Source organism: Lichenostomus cassidix, chromosome 12 (assembly GCF_008360975.1).
Source record: "Lichenostomus cassidix isolate B80296 chromosome 12, HeHo_3.0, whole genome shotgun sequence".
Lineage (NCBI taxonomy): Eukaryota > Metazoa > Chordata > Aves > Passeriformes > Meliphagidae > Lichenostomus > Lichenostomus cassidix.
In genome coordinates this window covers 12,181,160-12,203,008 of record NC_139493.1, presented here as the reverse complement: position 1 = coordinate 12,203,008, position 21,849 = coordinate 12,181,160, and the positions used below count along the sequence as shown (strand labels likewise).

At 39.1% G+C, this 21,849-nt stretch overlaps 1 protein-coding gene and 1 long non-coding RNA gene across 6 annotated transcripts; one reads left to right on the top strand and one right to left on the bottom strand.

Moving 5' to 3' along the window:
- Nucleotides 1–293: 293 nt before the first annotated feature.
- CCDC66 (coiled-coil domain containing 66) lies at nt 294–21,193 on the top strand. Of its 5 annotated transcripts, XM_085072711.1 has the most exons (19): nt 294–376; nt 1,326–1,390; nt 3,005–3,027; nt 3,865–4,282; nt 4,934–5,069; nt 5,282–5,385; nt 6,364–6,482; nt 7,249–7,425; nt 8,230–8,361; nt 9,353–9,597; nt 9,991–10,075; nt 10,778–10,939; nt 12,172–12,319; nt 12,773–12,895; nt 13,383–13,852; nt 15,282–15,319; nt 15,607–15,887; nt 16,349–16,476; nt 20,800–21,193. In XM_085072711.1, the coding sequence occupies exons 1-19, from the start codon at nt 366–368 to the stop codon at nt 20,878–20,880; spliced, it is 2,946 nt and encodes a 981-aa protein (XP_084928837.1). In that variant the 5' UTR covers nt 294–365; the 3' UTR covers nt 20,881–21,193. The 5 variants fall into 5 exon arrangements, with proteins under 5 accessions (XP_084928837.1, XP_084928840.1, XP_084928838.1 ...); XM_085072714.1 differs by lacking the exon at nt 7,249–7,425; XM_085072712.1 differs by lacking the exon at nt 294–376 and having other exon boundaries at nt 1,327–1,350.
- LOC146431731 (uncharacterized) lies at nt 10,800–13,228 on the bottom strand. The gene is made up of 2 exons (XR_014854745.1): nt 13,089–13,228; nt 10,800–11,849 (listed from the first exon to the last, which is right to left on the bottom strand). It is a non-coding gene; the product is annotated as an uncharacterized LOC146431731 (long non-coding RNA).
- Nucleotides 21,194–21,849: the final 656 nt, after the last annotated feature.

Below are 21,849 nucleotides of genomic sequence, written 5' to 3'. Positions count from 1 at the left end.
CGGGAGGTGTGCGGGACTCCCTTGGGACTCCATCCCCAGCGCTCCCGGCCATTGAGAATGTGTGGACTCCATCCCCCGGCGCTCCCGGCCAGCGGGGCCGTGAGGCACGCCATCGGGACCCCGGCGCTCCCGGCCAGCGGGGCCGTGAGGCACGCCATCAGGACCCCGGCGCTCCCGGCCATGGACAATGTGCGGACTCCATCCCCCGGCGCTCCCGGCCGCGCTGCCCCGCAGTGCTGCGGGCGCCCACTGGCTGACAGCCGCCCGCGGGCAGCCAATCGGCGCGCGGCTCCTTGAGCGGGGCTCGGGCTGAGGGCGGGCGGTGCGCGGGGCTCCTTGCGGCTCCGCGGCCGCCGGGCAGCGCCATGAACCTGGGGTAAGGAGCGAGCGGGGCCGGGCCGTGCCGCGCCGTGCCGTGCTGCGCCGCGCTGTGCCGGGCCTGGCGGGCGGCGGGACGCGGCTCTCCGGGGAGGCACAGCCCCGGCCCCGCGGCAGGGCGCGCAGTGCCGCGCGGTGGAGGCAGCGGGGCGATCAGCGGGCCAGAGGCGGGGCTGGCGAGCGTTGCTGTGGAAAGGGCTCGGCTCGGCTCGGCTCGGCTCGGGAGCGGTGCAGGGTGCGATGCTCGGACAGCGCGTTGCGGCGGACCGGGCCGGGCGGCTCCGCTCACTGCGGTGCTCCTCTCGAAGGAGCCCCTTGAAAAGTTGCGTGCGACATCGAGCTGCGCCGGCGTTTTTAATTTTTAACATTTTTTAAATGAAAGCTTGAAGAGAAAGTGTTCTCTTAAACACTTCTCTTAATACTGGAGTGTCCCAGCGCAGGGAGGAAAGAAAGGCGTTTGGGCACTTCACACAGCCACGTTTTTCTCTTCCCATAAGCACTGATCCCAGCTCTTGTTCCCCTTCCCAAGGTGGGCTGTTGTGCCGGGCAGCCCAGCTAAAGGCTGTTTCCAGAGCACAGCCCCTCTTTGTCAGCAGCGCTGGCCTTCCGGGAGACTTGCTGAGCCATTTTTGCAGCACAGAGTTTCTATTGTTGGGCTATTGAATTCCTGAGGCATATTGCTCTGGGTAGCGATAGTGAGTGGCACCTTTAGTGTCAGAGATCTAGTTTGCTACATACAAATCCAGTTTTTTTCAGTATCCTTCCAGACATGTTGATTTCTTTGTTTAAGTAACTTCTCAAAACATAGCGCGGGATGTGAAAGACCATCTGGAGCAACAGTAAATACTGGGTTACAATTAATAACAGTTGTTCTTGTTATTAATGTAAAAATCTTACCATTATCAGGTTACTTAGTATTTCAGATTCCTCTCTCTCTCATTTTGCAGCGATGGACTGAAGCTCGAAACTGAAGTACTGGATGGAAAGCCTAGGCTAATTTTAGCTGCTTCTGGTATTTTTTTTAAGTATTTATCTCAAGTAATCTCTAAAGCTTCTTGAAATTAAACCTAATATCCAAGTAACATGAAGTCCAGCTTTCCTGAAATATTTTCCAGATTAGGAAGAATGTTTCTGCATTGTTATTTACAACTCCTCTCTCTCACCAGCTCAATTCTGAACAGTAGGTTGATAATGAAGCTCTGAATAGTCTGTCCACGGGGAAACAGCTGGGAAATAGTCTCCACTCCTTAGTTTGTCATTAAAATAAAAGTTAAGTGCTATTGTGTATCAACTGGCATCATTTGATAATTTCTAATTGTCAGTAAGCAGTGTGTTTAGGCCAAATCTGACTAATACCATCTGAGATATACTAGGAAAATCTATGTTGGTAATTAAGTGTTAATAAATTCTGTTTCTGTGATTTATTAGACATATGTCTTACAATAAATTCCATTTTTGTGATTTGTCAGAGGTACATTTCTGTACAAGTCTACTTTTCCCAACTGTTCTACATAGAATACAGAAATTCACCATTAAATGTCCTTTAAATTGTATTTAATTTTCAGCACTTATCAGGCAGCTGCCTAATGAGGCATTATGTGGTGTTTTGAGCCAGGAAGGAATTCCAGTGTTCTTTACAAACACTGTTAGCATCTTTGGCTGGGTAGGGCCAGTCAGAGTGCTCCAAGATAAAGTATTGCCTTGACTGTGAACTAGCCTTGAACAAGCAGTTTTTTCCAGAATTAACTTGTTTATACACTGGTATGAACAGCACTCCCTTGAATTGAATGGTGTCAGAAATTGCAGCAAATTGTATTTTTTCTGAATTTTGATTTCTGCACTGAAAAACACTGCTTACATTCTTAGGGGCTAAAGTAGGATTATTCTGCAGTATCTTAAGCTGCTACTGGAGATGTTCTGTCTCACACAGAAAAAGAAATCAAAGAGAAAACCCATAAGCAGCACTGAATTCTACATTCTGCATCTCCCCACTGTTATGGAGAAGACCCTATTTATATTTATCCTTTCCACAGAGAAGTTGGGTTTTCACAGCCCAGAGAATTCCACTGTATTTAATGTCTGAACAGCCAGAAAAAAGTCAGAGTAACTTTTGCCTGTTTGGATAAGGGTTGAATGCTTGAGAATCCAGTGATGAACAACTGCCACAGAACACCTTTACTACTCAAACATTTCTGAGATGGTTCAGGATTTAATGCCTGGTTCTGCAAGAGAACAATTCATCATATTCCCAAATTTTAAAACCTTCATTTAGGATGGAAGCCATTAATAGTGTGGTTTTCCAGAACAGAACAGTTCTCCAGAGTTTTCTCTGAGAAATAATGAATAGCAGGGGAAGGTCAGACTGGCACAGTAACTTGATTAGATGGGTGTAAAACTGGAAATAGTTACTGAAATATATCTAAATTTTTTCCAACATCATACTTTTGAAGTGTGTATACTGAAACAAGTTAAAAAAGTAAAATAATCAGAGCAGATGGTATGGGGAAAGTACTTTCCCCTGACTTAAAATCAAATGAATGTAACAGTTTACTAATTTCTCGAGATTGTTTTTCAGGAGCAAGTTGTTAAGTACTTCTTTCATATGTTTGTGTTTGTTTCCCAAAAGATAAATCAAAGCCTGCCATGAAGGTAAGCAGAAAAATTTTTAGAACACACCAGTTTACTATTTGTTAACAGAAAATTTGAGAACTCGTTGAACTGTTTAAATACTTGTAATCAATTATAGTTATTAAAAAGAAGTATGTGCATATGGGTCCCTTCTACGTTGAAATAGTCTGTTATTTCTCAGGTTTGTAATAGCTGTTCAAAAGGATGAATTCAAAGTTCTCTGACTATTTTTAGCTTTTCAAAATGTTTTAGTTTCCTTGGTCAAGAAGCAGCAGAGGGAATCTTAAATCAGAACTTTCAGAGACCTTTAAGGAATTCTGGTAAAACAGAGATCTGAACTGTATTTAATTTCAAGTTTGGTCATATAGGTTGTCTCCAAGTAAACTGGGAGGCAGTAGGCTTGGGAAGGGGAAAAAGCAGAAAAAGGTTACAATACACGTCAAATAATTACAAGTGTACACCAAGGACCTTGGAAAGGATAAATCCTTAGTACAGAATGGAAAAGCCAAGATTGAAATACTGCTAGCTGCTTGGTGAAAACATGTATCTGTTTGAAGCCAAGCTTCAGAAACACCAAAGTAAAACAGAAGTAATGTTTATTAATTCTTTTAAATGCCATTCTACATGAAGTTATTATTCCTACTGTGATTTTGAAGTACTTAAATTTAGATGCCCTGTTCTCTTCCAGTGTATTCCTAGTACTCATTAAGATATTTCATAAGCTTATACAGAGTTAGTTTCTGCTGATTGAACAGAAGAATGACACTTTTCCCTGTTGCTTCAATCTTGTTTTCATTTCTTACAAATACAATTCTATTTCCCTATTTAATAGATGGTGAAATCTTTTTGCCTTAACAGATGGGTAATAAAGCCAGAGCTCCTAAACAGGCATTAAGGATAAAGCACACTGGGCTTGTCTTGAGGCCAACACAAAATGCTTGTATCAAGCTGGAAAATTTAACAAAACCAAGGAGTGAATCAAGCTTATCAATGACAAAAGGTGAAAAACTGCAAGTTAATAAACACTCCTCACATGAAGCCACAACTAAAGGTCATTCTTTGATTTTCCAAAGAGATAAGACAAACAGATATCCTGATTCAGAGGATCCTAATATTGTGAAAAAAACTAAACAGAAACCTCAAACCCCACATGTGTCAGCTGAAGATTTAAGAAGTTTGGTGTATTTAACACAAGAACAGCTTCAACAGATTTTGATGATTGTTAAAGAAGGAAGAAGCATCTCTGAGACTCATAATGAAAAGCAAGAGGAAACGGGTAAGATACCAGCCATTGGATACGTTTATTTAATGGAAACAGAGGAAAATGTGAAAGCTTAGCTTTGAGTCAATAATTCAAGTTTATTTGCACGTTGTAGAGATGTTAGTCTTATGTTGGATGGTCTCAGACAAAATACTGTTTGCCTTTATGGATATGAAATTGTCTGTTACTGTGAGGAACCAATCATTTTGTAATTATAACCGTAAAAAGGATTGTTTGATAGATTTCCAATATTTTGAAGCGCAAACCAGCAAGAAACTTGGTCACTGTTTCATGCAAAATAAGAACCATTTTACACTGGGGGAGAAAAGAGAACCGTTGCATATCTTCCTTCTTTGCATCCTTCCTCCCATCAGTGGATCTGTGGAAGGGGTCAGCTCTTTGCACCAAGAATAAGACATCCTGCAATTAAGTGGAGTCCCAAATTCTGAGCTCTTAGCCAAGAGTAGGTGATTATTAAGTCTAGTATTTTAAAAATACCCTGTGAAGGTCTAACTTATGTGCCTTAACTAGATAAGCAGGGCTGAAAACACTTTTCCTAAATTGTGGGGAATCCACAAGTTTCTGCTGCTCTGAAAGTATTTACTCAATGCTGAAGAAAGTTCAGTGGTTATATGTACATTTATATATATTTATGTTCCCCCACAGCAACTAATGAGGCATCAGAGGAAAATGTTATAGCATCACTCCAAAAAGATTGTGAAGTGTCCCCAGTTCCAGATGAAGTGAACTCTGATTCAAGCAGGAAACAAGAAGCACATCCACAACCAGGACAGAAAATTATGTATGTACATTTGTTTATTGTCTGCAAAAGTTGTGTCTCCAATAAAGGTTCATATCATATGTTCTTGATATATACGTTATAGAACATATATATAAACTTATATAAGTTTATATTATAAACTTACAATATAGTTTATAAATACTAATTTAAAATTTTTAATTAACAGATCAGCTTTCTAGATAAAAATCTTCCCCCTCCTTCCTTTTCTCTAGAAAGGATTCATGGAAGCCTGCTGACATGTTTAGTACCTTGGGTGAAAGAGAAGGGGAGAAAGCCTTATTGGAATTTAAAAAGACCCAGTGGAAGAAGGAATTAGGTATTTATGATATATAAAATATATATTTTGATCAATTTTTATTATACTCAGGATGCCAAGAAACTTGATATTCCTTATGCTCTTTTAAATTCACGTATATCAGTGCAGTTGCTACAAATTGGAAAGTAAATAATTTGATAAGTCTCCAAGACAGACTAAGATTTTTAATTTCAAAAGTTTATGCAAAGATTATAAATTCTTGCAAGAAACACTTCTTTGCCAATTAAATATCTCAAATAAATGTATTGTTATGCTTTGTATTTTAGGTACTATTTGCCAGCAATTTTGTCACATTCTGATAGTAGTTGACAGCCGTTATCACTTACACATTCACTTGGTTTTTAATGGGAACAGCATCACCCCAAACTATAACCATGACTGAGTGTATGAAATTGCAATTTGAACTTGAGAGAGTTTACAGTCCTGCCCCATCACCAGCCAAGGGGAATCTCTGGAGAAAACTATAACTGTTTAACTCAGTAGTAGATTCTCCCTGACAAATTAAGCTTTTTATGTTTGACATGGAGGAGTGTTGTGTTTTGCTTTGAACTTGGATTTAGACCATTTGGTTTCAATGGTTTCAATTTCATTCTACACTGTCAGTAGCTTCCATTATAGTTCCATTGGTTTTAATAATATTACAGTAGTTCACGACTGGTATAACAAAATGGAGAGAGTTTATATACTTGGTTATTTGTTAGTTTTCCCTCTTTGCCTGGGAAATTGTTACGCATTCAGTGGTTTTTAGTCTTCTCAGAGAGACTCCTCATTTACCTCTGCATCCCTGGGCAGACACTCAGCTGCCATCCTCTGAAGGGCAAAGTCATGACTGATACATCATCAGACAATGCTGTATTCCATTTTACAGTCCAAATGACAGGGGACACATGTATTGCTGTCTTTCTAAAATTTTTAAACTGCTAAATGTTTGTATTAGAAACTCTTACTAGAGTTTGGTTTTGTTTGTTTTTTTCTAAGATGAACAGATAGCACTGAAGAAGAAACTGAAAGAAACTTTGGAGGGAGAGGTAGATTATTTCTGGGCAAAACTTGGCAGTAATAAAACCCAGAAAGTGGAAACACCTGACCCAGACCAGGTAAGGCTGTCAAGAAATACAAGAGCACAGAGTTTCCGCAGCACTGCTGCAGAACAGTTTAACTTCTAATTCATAGATTTTCTTTTCTGAACAAACCCCTTAGAATCCAATATCAGTGGTACTTTCAGCTCTCTCAAGGCATGAATTGCTGCAGCTCCCTGGTCCACACGTACTTGTTGCTCCAGTTTGTTGCTTCTCAGCTTAAGATCTTTGTAGCAGGAGCAATCCATTCCTGTCCTTCCATTTTGATTCCTGACTAAAAAGTATAAATCTTTTCTCATTTTGTGTTGGGGAATAGTCTCAAACGTAATTCCTGGTTATATAATTATATTCATTGTTCATGAGCTCTCTCGCATGTATTTGATTGCTTACATAAAGAGCATAGCAATATGACTCCTAGCCTTCTAAAAAGTCAGCTGTCATTCTGAAAACACTGTGTTAAATAAATATATTATACTCACAAGAATCTTCTCCAGTGATATTTATTGCTGCTAAACAGAAGTTAGGGTTGTATTTGCTCTCAGCTCTTACAGCAAAAGCAAATTGCACTTTTTTTTTGTGGCATATTCAGCATTCCTAGCAAAGTTTTGACTCTGCCCCATGAGAATTTGTTTCAGTCAACATAATTGATAAATACTGGATAAAAGGTGTTTAATTACAAGTTCAGGCTGAAGTTTTAATGAATAGCAGCATCTAGAGGTATAATTTTGTTAACAAACAAAACAGGTGAACTAAATAAGTCTTAAAATGGTCACTTTATTTGTAGAGAGTGTTTCCAGCTGACTCAGTTAATGGCACTGAGGAAAGCTGTGCCTGTACAGCTGCTTTAGCCACAGAGGCTGATGGAGTTACACTGAATGTTCCAAGAGCTCCAGCTGGGCAGTCTTCTGATTTCAATGCTTCTGACTTTCCAGCTGGCAGTTGCACAGCATTGGTTTTCAGGGTAAGATATTGAATTGCATACAGGGTTTTTTTACTTATTTATTAACAACAAATGTTTGTCTCCACTAGTTGTTTTAAACCAGAAGAATTCATTAGACCTTTTTGCTCTGTCTAAATAATTGTGTCTCAATGAATGTTTACCAAAAATCCATGCTTTGAACACAGCACTTCCAAGGCTGATGTGAAGAACAGTACTAGAGGTGTGACATGCAATATTAATTAGTTTTTAAGTATGTGTTGAAGAAATAGAGAACTGGGAAGCCATATAAAATAAAAGATATTTATGGCAGAAGGTTCAAGAAGTAGGTTTTGAGTTATGGCTGGTAGGCAGTGATTGAAGAGAGCTTTTTGTCAGATGTTACTGAAGGTTCTCAGTGCCACTGGAGTTTGTTCAGTAATACAGACATCCACTGAGAAGCAGAAACAGAAGAACAAAGATGATAACTGCTTAACTTGAGACAGATTACTGCTAATTAGATTGTGGTGCTGAATCTACCTGGAACACAGACTGAGCAGTGAACCATAGGAAGAAAAAGGGATTTCTGTTCATGGTACATGTAAGTAAGGTTTTCTGGAGTTAGAGGCTGATGGTTCAAGTTAGAATAATACTCTAAGAATTCATCTTTCTGTCAGCAGTCAGGCACTTGGTACAGTTACAAATCTACTTTGTGTTTTGTGCTAGAGAAAGGCCCAATTATGCTCACCAGCTGAAGGCAGAGCTTTCTGCCAAGTCTTTATTATGTGGCTAGACAAGATACTTAATATTTTGTACAAGAACTTTAGACAAGAACTTGTCTGATTTCAGGAAGCTGTGCCACAGGAACGACCTTCCAGTGCATTGAAACATGAGCAACAGAAGAAGTGGCTTGAAGAGCTGGACAAGCAGAAGGAAGAAGCTAAACTACGAAAAATCGAAGAAAAACTTAATTTGTCAAAGGTATCTGTGGTTTAGAGGGACTTCTTGAAATAAGAGAAGTCTTCCTTTACAGTTTTGTTTTAAGAAATAAGAGCTGTAATTAATGAAGTGGCAACAAAGATGGAATTTCCTGCAGCATGTCCAGGTTTTCACCATAATGATGTACTTAATGAACATTCAGCCAGTGGCTGTTCAGCATTTCAGTGTCTGCTGTGATGTGTTAGAGGGTTTGCTGCAGGAATGGAGACAGTGGTAGTGCTATACTTACTTTCTCTTTTCCACCATGTGTAAAAACACTTGGGTTTGCAAGGTGGTGTAGAGACCATGGCTAGACACTTTGGAAAAAGAAAATTTGTGTAGACCGCAGGGGATAAGAAAAGAGAAGACAAGTACAATGTGTCACAGTGATGCTTAAATCCTGTTTCTGGAAATACTATTTTAATACACATACATGCTCATGAAACTTTTTTAAAGTTAAAAAGCAAGCACTTCTCCAGAAAGTATTGAAGAAAATAGCCTTACATTTTTTTTAACCCCCAAAGAAAGCCTTGCTGCAAGGAGTGGTTACAGATCTACACACAGCACAAGTCTTGTCTTTTCCTCAGTTGTTGGAGGGATCAGGCTTCCTTTGTAAACTGAGTTTTGTAACTGTGAAGGGAACACAGCTGGGAAAGGTTCCTTCATTAGGTGCCTTGTTAATTGGGTAGGTGTGCTGTGGGAGAAGGGCTGCAGGTACCAGGGAGTGACATTTAACTTTTTTCACTTGAAAATGTAGTAGCAGTATCTTTGTGCTGACCAAGTGTGGATCAGCATTATAATTTGTGATCTGACTTGCATTTTAAACAACAGAGCCACTTGTCTTCTCATTTAAGGAATTACCTGCTGTCTGTGTTGTAGCTTTTCAAATGTTCCTGTTGTACAAACTGTGCATTGTCTGTTTTGTTAACCACACTTTATAGAAACAGTGTAATTGAATGCTTTTCCTTTGTTTTTGTTGCTTGATACTGTTTAGGCAGAAGAGCATGACACATGGGCAATGCACTTTGATTCTTTTAAGAACCACCTTAATGCTAATGCACAACACCCCTTAAATGGAATGCACAGAAAGCAGCCTGAAAGTGTTTGCCTGTCACCTGACCCCAAGGACCTGACTACTTTCCCTCACCCTTTGTCACCTGCAACTTTAGGCAACCTCATGCCCTTAACTGCAGAAAAAGCTGCTAAAAATGGTGCTTTGGAACAGAGTCAGAGAGTCAGGTGAGTGAACTTTGTAAGGGTAGTTATTTTTCCAGCTAGTACATTTCAGATACCTCCTCAGAAACTAAAATTTAAAAAAAGAAATTTAATGAGTCTTTTAATCTGATCTTTGTATCTTATTCATTTGGTTTTTGCGTTTTTTTTCAAACACCTGTTGTTTGACTGCTGAAAGACACAAGTGGTTCTATTGTTCATTAATAAAATTTACTGCAAATAACCTTACTTTGTTCCTTAATAAAAGGAATTCCATAATTTATGGATCATGTATTGATTTATAATTAATACAATAAGATAACCTCAATATGAAAATGAAACCTAATTGATTCTAATTAAGAAAGGCTTTAGGATTATTGTCTAATGATCAAGAACATTTCCATGTCCCTTTGTTCACAGTTTCCTCCGTTCTATGACAGCTCTGCTGGACCCTGCACAGATTGAGGAGAGGGACAGGAGGCGGCAGAAGCAGTTGGAACATCAGGTAGACTTTGGTTTTAAAGCCTCACACTTTTTTAATAAGAAAGGATGAAAGGTAGTGTCTCATGAACAAAGCATGAGATTTAATATCAGAATCCAGGGAGGCACTTGACTTCTATGCTTTAGATGACATGACATTGTTTGGCAGTATTTCCTTGAGTCAGACTCTACAATTCTCTTTCAATATTTGCACAAGATTATTGCATTTCTGTAACTGAATTCCTGCCTCAGAAAATATACAGTTCAGTCTTTAGAGCTATAACAGGTTTGTGTGCAGTTTCCTTCAGTCTCCACTGTTATAAGGAGGACTGATATTTACAGATTGCCACTCCATGAATCTTTAGTTTTTTATCTACTTTACTGACATTTACATAACCTCTGTGGCACTCTAACAATGCATATCTGCATGCTGGTGTCTCTAGCATGTGTAAAGAAGGCTCAGTATAAATGTAAAGAGACTGTTCTAGTCAAACTGTTACTCTGCTGGATCAAACTCCAAGACTACAGTATGTGCATAAGGTGAAAATCAGACCTTCATCTCTTCACAAGAAAAAGAAAGCATTTTCTAAAACATAAAAAGCTCCTTTTTTTTAATCTGAATATTTCAGAGTGCTCGATTGGGATAGTGGTTTTCCAGAAAATAAAGCCCAGAAATGTTTGAAATAAATTACCTTGAATTATAAATAAATTTCCTGTACCCTGCCAGAAAGCAATAATGGCTCAGGTGGAAGAAAAACGGAAGAAGAAACAACTGGAGGAAGAGCAGAGAAAATGGGAAGAGCAACAGGAAGAACTGCGCCTGGCACGAGAAAAAGCACAACTGCAGAAACAGTTTGAAGAAGAAATGCTGAAACAAAAACAAAAGGAGGTGGGGTTTGCATTATCTTTAGTGCAGATGGTCAGTAATAATACTGAATTTTGAGACAAATGGGTCTTGTTCCTCACCTGCAACATTGTGTCATCTCATCACTTTGAAAATGAAAAATATCCAAAATACAGACATTGGAAATCAAAATCGGCTTTCTCCATTAATAAACTTATAACACCATACAAGTATAAGGCCAGGTGCTTTTTTTGAATAAGGGCCTTTTCAGGGAGAGAAACTATAAGAACTGGCAAAAGTAGAAATGTAGTTTTAAATAGTGTGGAAACATCCATTTTAAGATGCAAATTAAAAATTAAAAAATATCTAGAAGTACATGATCCAATTATTGTTATTGGTAACTTGATGCTTTTAAGGTGCTTCAGTACCATGAAGCTCATCTGAGTGAATGTGATTTCAGTCTGAATTAAAGACTTCTTATGATACAGTCTGGAAAAGTCATTTTAGAAGTCATTCAAGTTCTACAGCTTTCCCCTGTGGAGCCATTGCTGAGCTTTACATAGTGCTTTCTTATAAAAGTTAAACCAAAAGTACATTTTGACCTTTGGTAAGTACAGATTTTGCATTTCTATCTGTTCTCACCTGTGTGGAAGGTCAAACACTTGGTGTGATGTTTCATTCTGCCTTTTGGCACAGCAGCAGCTATTACTGTTTGCTTCCTCTTTGGAACAGTAGCAGATTCCATGGTGTCATAAGACAAGGTGATTGCAAAAACAGCTTTCTCCAAAACCTGCAGCAATGTGGATCCTGATTGCTCTGCATTTATTGGGTGGAAACGTGTAGCATCTGCCTGTAGATGCCTGAACAGACTGGTACAACAGACAGGGGGAAAGTCATCCTTCTCTAATTGCTCAGCTCTTTCAAAACATCTTACAGCACCAGTTGCTCTTTCCAACTGCAAATGGAAAAAGATTAATTTATTAGAAAGGAAATAAATATCCAGATAACTTGGAGGATCTAAATACTCACTTTTTAATGCTAGGATTGAAGATCTTTCATTAGTACCACAGGGGTTCTGAATTTATCTTTATAATCACAGAAATTATAGGTTATATATTGCACTTGCTCAACTAGTTTTAGTTTTGAAAAAAAAATTTTTTCCCTAAATAAGAATACATGTAAACCTTGAGGATTATATGGTGATTAAATAATCCAATTGATTTGATACTCAAAATAAATGAAATAAATGATCACATATTTACTTTTTTTTTTTAAAGGAACTTGCAGCTCTTAAAGCCAAAGAGCTTTATCAGACAATGGAGAAAGCTCAGGAATTAGCCCAGAGATCAAAACAAGAAGAGCACGTTCCAGACTTGGCTCAGAAGGCACATGACATTTCCAAAATTCAGAACAATCTTGGTGGTGGCAAGTACAAGTCTTCTCATACTCAGTTTGCCTGTTCCTTTGGTGTTTGAAAGCAAGTTATTTCTGGGATTGGGAGGTGGTGGTTTTTTTTGTTTCCCTATCTGCATTTGGGTGAGAAATTGCTCCTTGGCTTCACAAACCAAATTTCATTACAATTTTTTTACCTTTCAAACAAATCTAAGCATTAACTACCATGGAGAATATTGGGTTATAGTAAGTTTCAACTATTCTATTACATACAGGAAGAAATGCAAATATATTGGCAGGAATGCACAGGAATATTGAGACCTGTGTGCTGTCATTTAGATTTCCATTGGAAAAGGGTGGCTACTGGGATCTGAACCAGAGTTCTCAGTATTGCTTTGAGCTCTAAACCACAACGGTCTGATAACTCTGTAGCATGGTTGAAATTGAACGTAGGTTACTAAATGGAACAATTTTACCACTTTTCAGGTGATACACAATTTGAAAATTGTAATTTTGACGTTTCACCACAAAGTACCAATTTCCCTGCTGGTGCTAAGAGTCCCCCTGAGCAGCAGAGCTCCCCTCGGAAGGACACAGCAGTGCAGACAGGTACAGAGCCCTTGCCCTGAGTGACTGAGGGACCTTGTGATGCTGGGCTGTCACTGTGACTCACAGTGGAATAAAGCTTGAAAGAAATACTTGCACAGACACAGATGTGTTGGTATATTGCAATGTACCACTCTATTCCTGTATCTATAGCACTATTCTTCCAAATAAATGATATTTCTGTATAGTTACTTACCAGTAACAAATCCTACAGTCCAGCATATAGTGTTGACTTAGGTCCAAATTTATTAAATAACTTGATTTCATTCTCCAATCTTCTTTTATCCCTTCCTTACTGAGTTTGCTTCTACAGGTCCTATTTGTCTTCCACACAAAAAACAAACAAACAAAAAAAAAACCCCAAAAAATTATAAAACTGTAACAGCTATTTTTAAAATAAAATCGGTAATGGTAGATTGATACACATACAAAAGGCAGCTAAGTAATTTGAATAGCTCAGATTTGGAGTTAAAATATAATTTTTTTTTAGATTTCTTTGCGTACACCGAGTCAGTTGAGGAAAGAACTGTGTGTTGTGAATCGCCTGATATTTCTATAGAATATAAAGAAACCTCTAACAGCAGAAAATACCAGAAGGAAATGCAGCATATGGACAAAACTAAACTTTCAGGAAAAGAGACTGCTGCCATTTACACTGATCTATACGAACAATATGCAAGAAAAGAAAGACAAATTAAATCTTCAGAAAAATGCAGCAAAAGACCTGACTGGAACATAAACAAGCCTGGGAAGAGATACATTCCAGCCTCAGAAAGGTACCCTAAACCACTACAAAAGCAAAGGGAAGAGAACAAAGTGCGCCGACAAATGGAGCTGCTGCAGCTGGTGGAAAGGAACAGCCCTGGGCAGCTCAGTGCCAGAAGGGGAGGACACTCAGCCAGGTCTCTCTCACCACGTGAAGAAACAGCTGTGAAGAATAAAGGCCACAGAGGCAGAAAGGTGGGTCACTGGTCTTTGAGAACAATTCACTGTTTTTAAGACTCTTGTTCTTCACACTTTTACCTGGGTGGGAATTCAGTTGGTTAGCGTATAAACACATAAACACTGGATGATTATATGCAGGTGCTTTTACTTGAAGAGCTGTGGGAATCAGGGGTACAGACAAACCCAAATCTGACTCCAACATGGATTCAAAGTGGACACATTTTATACCCTTTCTTTACATAACTGTTGTATAACCATATGTTAATCATTAATGTGATATTGTTCTCTTGGATGTATATTGTTTTCACCCAAGCATGACTTTAAGCCCTCTCCTCCCACAGTATTTCCGATCTACTGTACAGGTGGATACACAGGTGTAAGCTCACGTGATTTAGCAAAGACAATGCCCAATATTTACTAAGCAATCATCACATTTAATTTCATCATCTACTGTACAGGTGGGTATGCAGGTGTAGGTTCACGTGATTTAGTAAAGACAATGCCCACTCCCGTTCCAAGGCCTACTTTAGCTACCACGATTTCAGAAACATTTTAACCCTATGCTGTCAAGTTCTGTAACTGAAGCACTGAAATTCTCCTATTGCTCATCCTTACTTCAGCACTGTTTTGTTCATCAGGAGCAGAAGAACACATCCAGATTTTGTAACTGAGTTTTTACTGTTATCCCAGTCTTCCAAAGCATTGATTCCTTTTCATTTCTTCACTACCATGGATTCATTATGTAAACAGGGAGCTTGATTGCAAGCAGTGTGCAGGACAAAGGCACAGCACTGACTTGGGTTTTTTTTTGCCCAGTCATTGTGTTGTGCTGACAGGTGAGGTACAGCAGTACCTGCTCAAAAAAATGATGTTTATTTCTGCAGAAAATACGGATTACTGAGGATGTACTTCCTTGTGACAGAAATGCATCCTTCTTAGTGGAGTCATTCTCCACTTGCAGTAAGCATGTATCAGTAGAGCTTGTGGCTGGGAAAAAATTGTTCAAAGTAAATACTATTAAATATATTCTTGTCTTCTCCCTCTCCCCTCCTCCCTCTCTATGCATAAACACCTGACTTCCTCACACCTTTAAATAGCAAAACTCTGGACCTTTCCTTTAATATCTTGGATTGAACTTTTCAAGTTTATAAATTCCTATGTTCCAAGGACATAGGAAAATATACATAGTATTTTTGATAGTGCTTAGAGCTGCCAAAGACAGAAAATTGGAGCAAATCCTGCTGTAATTTATGTAATTTACTTAATAGACAATATATATAAGTGTCTTAAATGCAAATCTTTGATAAATACGTATCTCCTGAACCCAGGTCAAACAGTCCTTTTGGAATTTCAGAACAAACTTGCTTTGACAAAATCAAAGCTTTTTATATAAAAAACATGAAGATTTTTGGGTTTACTTTTTACTTTCTTGGTTTTCTCCTAGGAAGAACAATTTCATAAGAATCACTTGGATGAAGAAAGGTACGTCAATACTCTGCATTAATGAAATGTAGAAATACATTATTAGTGAAATACATATGCTTTTCTTTCCTGATTTTTTAGAAGAATTTAGATGTATCTAATTGTCTACTATTTAAAATACGTAAGACCAGGCAGTTTGCAGGTATAAAAGCAGAATAAATGTACAAAAATTCTGTCCTCCAAGGATTCTTTGTCTCCGCTATTTGACAAAATTAATCACATTACTTAAGCATTGTTTGGGCTTTTTTATAACTGTTAATTTTATAATTGTAATTGTTCCATTACAGACCTGAATCACCACCTGTCCCAGCTGTTAGGAACAGATTACTCCAAATACAACAAAAACAGATCCAGGCTCCTAATTTCCTGGAGCATAACCAGCACAGTAGAAGAGAGAAAGCCAGCCAGGCGGAGCAGAGGAGCTCCCCTCCTCCCGGGGCAGAGGCTGTGCGACCTCCCTCGGCACAGTTCGTCCCCTACGTTCGAACCCACGAGGTTTATTACCTTGATCCAGAGGCACCCCTGAGCAGACCTTCAACACATGACCCCCAGCAGCGACACTTCAATGGTACTGAAATGTTTCATGTACAGAGGGAGAAATGTTACAGTTATTGACAGTGGAATGCTGCACTGTTAGCCAGTTTGGTATTTGCTTTTTACTAAATACTGCAGTAATCTCTGTGTGTCACAGCAGTGCACAGAAAGGCTGTGCAACCAAATTATACTCTGTATTTAAAAAAAAAAAACACAAAGAAAAAGCTTTAAAAAATCAGAAAAGCAACAAAAAAATTCTTTTATAATATTTTTGTCTAATTGTTTACCTTTCATGAAGTATGATTGCACTTCTTGCATTACTGTCTAGAGACTGGGGCTTAGGAATCTCAGTGTTGTTCGACTTTAAAATAGAGGTTATAATCTTGATAGCAATCAACCACTGATTTTCACAAGCTTTCAAAATCTACTGCTTCAAAATTAAAAGAAAATTAATAAATAGCATTATTAACTGATTTGACATACATTTACTTTTAGATTCTTACCAAATGCCACGACAGATTTTTAGCTCAGATCACATTAGAGATCCTCTTCTAAATCCTGATGTAGTTACAATCAGAGAGAGACAACAAGAAATTCTCAAAGGATTGTCAAAACTACGACAGGTAAGCAAAAATTTATTGGATAAATGTGTGTGTGTATATATATACTGAAGTAAAAATTACCATGATCTTTAATTTCCATCATATGATTTATGTTTTGGGCCCTGTCTTCTACTTCTGTCCCATTTTAAAAACTTTCCTGTGTTGCTACCACCTTTGGACAGTCCTTAGAGAGAGAATATGGACTCCTTAGTCTTTAAATTAGGCTTGGGCAAACTTGGAACCAAGAGCAATGGCTTTGTTTGGTGTCCACGTTCCATACTTAGGGTTGTTTGTAGAGAGTGTATCCATTTCAAAAGCACAGTTTTACCACAGCACTAGAACCTTGTTGATGAGGTTTCCCCTTTGCAGTTCCCAGGTCATGGCAGAGCAGTGAGGATGGTGAGGTGGTCTCGTATCAGGCCTGGAAAAATTCTGTAATTTTGCAAACTGGAAGTGGGAACACTTAAAAAATCCTCCCACGATAGCTGCTACTTCTTAGCATGTAAAAAGAAGATTCAGGATTTGTCTATCAGAAATGAAAATGAAAATCAGTTTAATGCCCTAGACACACGAGCTCCTGAGATAAAAGCCTGTGTGTGTTTGTGTACATTGTTCTCTTTGTAGTTACTGGTAATGGCATCTCGTTATTAAAGCCTGAGTGAATTTGATACTCCACCTGTTGGCAGCAAGGTGTGGCCCAGAGCAACTGAAGCCACAAGTCTGGACATGCACACCAGCTCTCTTTTATGCTTCTAAATAGCCTGACAGAACTGCAAGACAAAAACAAAAAAATTACTTTAGGCTTGCATTTTCTTTGTGAAGAACACTGAAAATAAGCCTGTATCAGTGTCTTCCATTGCTTTTGAATCAGTCCAATCTAAAACTACTTTATTGCTAGCAGCAGGGTTTTTCTCTGCCTTGAGAGAGGAAAATTTCATAAATAATCAAACTAAAGGGAAGAAAATCTGACAGACTGAAGTACAACAAAATTAACAATAGTTAATGCTACTGATTACCTGTTGTGCTTTAGAAAGACAGAAGCACTGCCATGTCCACACAGTGCTTCAGCAGTAGGTAAATTCCTTGTGCAAACAAAGGCTCATATGACTCTCCCCAGCTCAGTAAGAAAAGCTGTGACCCAAGAACACTTAAAGCGCCAGTTTCTAACAGCTTCCTCATGGGTTTAACTGGACCTGGTCTTCCCCCTGCTCATTAACATTTCTGTGAAATATCTACAGCTGTTAGGTATTTTGTATTCAGGTTTCTGATCCAAAGGAATCTCCTCCACAGCAAGAACTGTAAAGACACCTTTCCTGCTGCCAGGGGCAGGCAGGGGTCAGCACCCCCATCTGCATGTCCCACTGCTGTTCATTTCACATCAGCTTTTACACTTTGACAAATCTGACAGCCACCCCTGCCAGTTACTTATCTCGGAGTCCCAGATCTGGGGGTTGGGGTTTTACATAACTTGAGGTTTTCTTATCTTCAGCTTACAAACACCACACACCAATCTAACTAACACAAATAACTACATCTTCCTTTATGACACAGAGAAGTTCACGTGGCCCACCTACACCTGTTTCACTGATTACACTCTAGTTCCATATCTATTCTAGCAGAACCTCTGACTTTGCATCTTCCCTGTTTTCTGCTGGCACTTGAGTAGTTATCATTTTCAGCTGGGCAGGGTAGTTACAGTTATCACTCAGCCTCTGGCTAGCTCCCTGCTTGGGAAGCAGTTCCAGTTTGCAATAGCAGCTGGGTCCCTGTACTTTCACAACCTCCAATGGTTCACGTTGTTCACACAAATCCATGTTTTATACAAGTCCATGTTCTGCATTTCACTTCATTTGCCAGTGGCATTTTGGTCAAGAGTGAAGCCAGATTCAAAGTAGAGTTTGATCTTTGTGTTTGCTGAGGATACAAAAGCCATGGATATTTAAACAGGTTTAAAGCTGGCAAGCTTAGCAAAGGCAGGAAGCTATGGTCATTCTTTCAGTGGCTAAAAAGTAAGAACAGTAAGGTTAGTCTTTCAATGGATCTTGATTCTTGGAGAGAGTTAACTTAAAACATGGAGCTTTTTTAAATACCCTGCCAGCTGCAGAAGGCATTTAGGACATAAACTGTTCAACTTCAGTATATCTTGTATACCTAAATATTGTGTATTCCTCCTGATGTACAGATAACACCTGTTTTGCATCTGTCATTTCACCGAGAAAGTATGAATAGTGCAGTATTTTATCTGAAATATTGACAAAAAGCAGAATTTTCTGTTTCAGAAGATAATTTAGTCATGTTTTTTTACATTTAGATATACATATATATAGTGGGTTGATCATTTCAGATTACATACATAGCTGTATTTACAACATATTTAGCCATTTTGTTTTGTCAGGGGGAATTCACATAATGTTTGACCAGGCTTTAGCCTTTGAACTCCACACTCAGCCAGTGATAGATAAATACAGCTGGGCTGGTGCAGTAAGAGCCCAGTGGGACTGGCTGACCCAGGGAAAACAGAGGGCAAAGGGAGGGCAAGTCTGACATTGCATTTGCTACCAGGCAGCAAATCTTTTCCTATGTCTCAGGTCACAGCAGGAATAGAAACTAGCAACAGACTCACTTTCCTCACTGAAATCAAAAGTCAGTGGATAAGCGGAAGGGCCAAGTTCAGTAAGGAGGAGAACACTCCCCTGAGCCCAGGTCAGTAGCACCAGAGCACCCCATTGTTCCTGAGGCAGCAGCAGCACTGCCAGCAGGCTAGTGACAATGGCTGAGTGGGGACAAACCCTCAGGGGTCCCTGTGAAGCTATTCCACATTATCTTTCCATTATATTAGCAAACCAGGTGATAAACATTGAACTGCCAGGGTTACTTCTTTCTCTGCTCTTGTTTTATTTAGGGCAGTTTATTTTAAGAAGACTTGGGTTTGTAACATGCTCCTAAACGCAAGAAGTACTCTATAACAGAAGCAATTGACACAGGGGCTGAAAACTACACTGCCCTGTTAATAGAAATAAGCAGATACTGTTGATGAATTAGAAAGCAATTAATTCATCAAGTGACTGAAAGTAGGCAGCTGCTGCCTTTGAAATAGCCAAAGTGGAGTCTTACAGGCTGCTTTGCTAACTCTCCTTTGGTGCTACCACAAATCTGTGCCTAAATTCCAGCAGTAGGAGCTGCTGCCTTGCATTAGGTCTGCACTAAGCTGTGCCAGCAGCCTGTAACTCTTATCTTTGAGAAAGGCCTTGTAACTCCGAGAAAAATAATTTTCTTTAATAACAAACTTCCATGGTACCACATTATTTCTGACAAGTCTAAAATAGATGGAAACCAAGGGGCCAGATGTATCAATATAAATTATCATGGTAATTACAGTAAGAAGACTTTTAATTGATGCACGTACTTGACATAGTTCCATCATGTACTACTTGATAGACAACAATACACTCCCAGGAGGATTTTTTATGGCAGTTTTTCTGTATGATCAGAACTTACAAGAACCATTAACAAAGCAGGGACCTTGAACCTTTTGACAGTAAATTAGTGTACCCTGAAATGTCTGACACTGGTCTAGTTCAAATGGCACTGCTACCCTTGCTCTTAGAGCATCAGTTGTATTAAGACTGAAAGCCAGTGCCTGTGGAGATACAGCTAGAAAGCACAAGTGAGAGCACTGCTAAGCTCATGTCAGAAGTGGACACAGAACACTGCTAGGCAAACCATGGCAGGCAGTGTGGCCTACCACAGAATAGACAGCAGAAGAGAAAGGCATGTCTGGTATGTATCTCTGCTGGTCAGTGCTAGCTTTTAGTTTTGCAATATTATTGAGAAACATAGATATGGTTGTTACAGTGATTACTGCTTATATAAGGATCTGTTTTTAGTTGCTGCTGAAAAGGTGTAAATACTCAGCTTTGTATGAATAAAACTGGCTTATTGCAGTCAGGCAATCTGCCCTGTCTCTTCCATCGCTGACTGTCACTCGACAAATGCCCACCAAGGTTTTGGATTCAGCTTCATACAAGAATATCCTACAATACTGCAAATGCAGAGACAGGGCACAAAGGAATGAGAAAGTTCCATTTTGTACAGTGGAAAAGTCCTTTTTCACTCTGCATGGTCATCCCTGGAAACAGGCCTGGATTCCACTCCAGTCACACTTGAAGGCTTCTGCAGACATTCCCTCTGCACTGAGTGTATGAGGTTGTACTGTTTTTGCTGAAGTTGTGTACTCAAAAACCATTGAGGCTTAACAAGTAAATTGTTTTAAACTATGAAACAATGACACTTGATTAGTTTAGGCTGCACAAGACAGAACATTCACATTTGTATCTATTTCAGGGCCTCCTGCAGAAGCAGAAGGAGTTGGAGAACACTCTGATTCCCATTGTAGCTCAAGAGAGCTTCATTCTACCATTTTGAGAGGTACATAGGAATGTTCTGAATTCTTACAATGGAAATGCACAGCACTTTTACTGTAATTAATTATGAGCCTCTTGCTTTTTTATGAAAATTAAATTATGAGAATTTTGATAGACTACAGGGTCATGTTACTTTTTATATTGAAGATATATTAAACTAATGATGGTTTGTCTGTTTAGAATGGTTTTCATGCTACCTGAAGATACATGTCAATTAATCATATAAACCACCAAAAACATGGAACAAAACTGGTATATGGGTTTTTGTAGAACTCAGTGTGTAAATTTTGATAAATAAAAGGATGTATTCTGAATGGCTTGGTTTTAACTATAGAAAACTGCTTGTATTTCAATATTTAGCCCCCTTTTAGGCTTATACAGCAAAAATCTGTGGGTTTTGATTGAATGGTTTTTAAAAGCTACCCTTTTTAACCAGTAATTTTGTCCCAATTAATTTTGTGAATTTAGAGTTACATAGTTTCAAACACTCACCTGGCACCAAACAGCAGATCCCAGAGAAAAGCACTAAAATCAGATTGCAGACAGGAAAACCCCCAAACACAGGACTTTGGACACAACCTGAAGATGAGCAGTAAAAGTCAAGAGTCTCAGCAAAACCAGCAATGCAGGAACAAGGGTCATCTGGACACCCCACAGCTGCTCAGTGGCTGCTGCTTTCCAGAGGCCTGAGGCAGAGAATGGTGAACAAAATGAGCCAAGACAGAATCCTGAGGGGGAAAAGGTTGGTAACTCAGTAGATGTGAAATTAAAAAGACAAGATCAAGAAAAAGATTAAACTGTACTTACCCTAATGCTAGTTCACAAAACATAAAACCAAAAAAAGCCTGAAAGCCCCAGGAATCATTAAGCTGAAGTGGGAGAGGATTGAGATTTTTCTAATGCAAATTGAACTCCCACAGTCATTAAACCCAGGTTTGTCCTTCTCTCATTACAGTAATTACCATGGCCA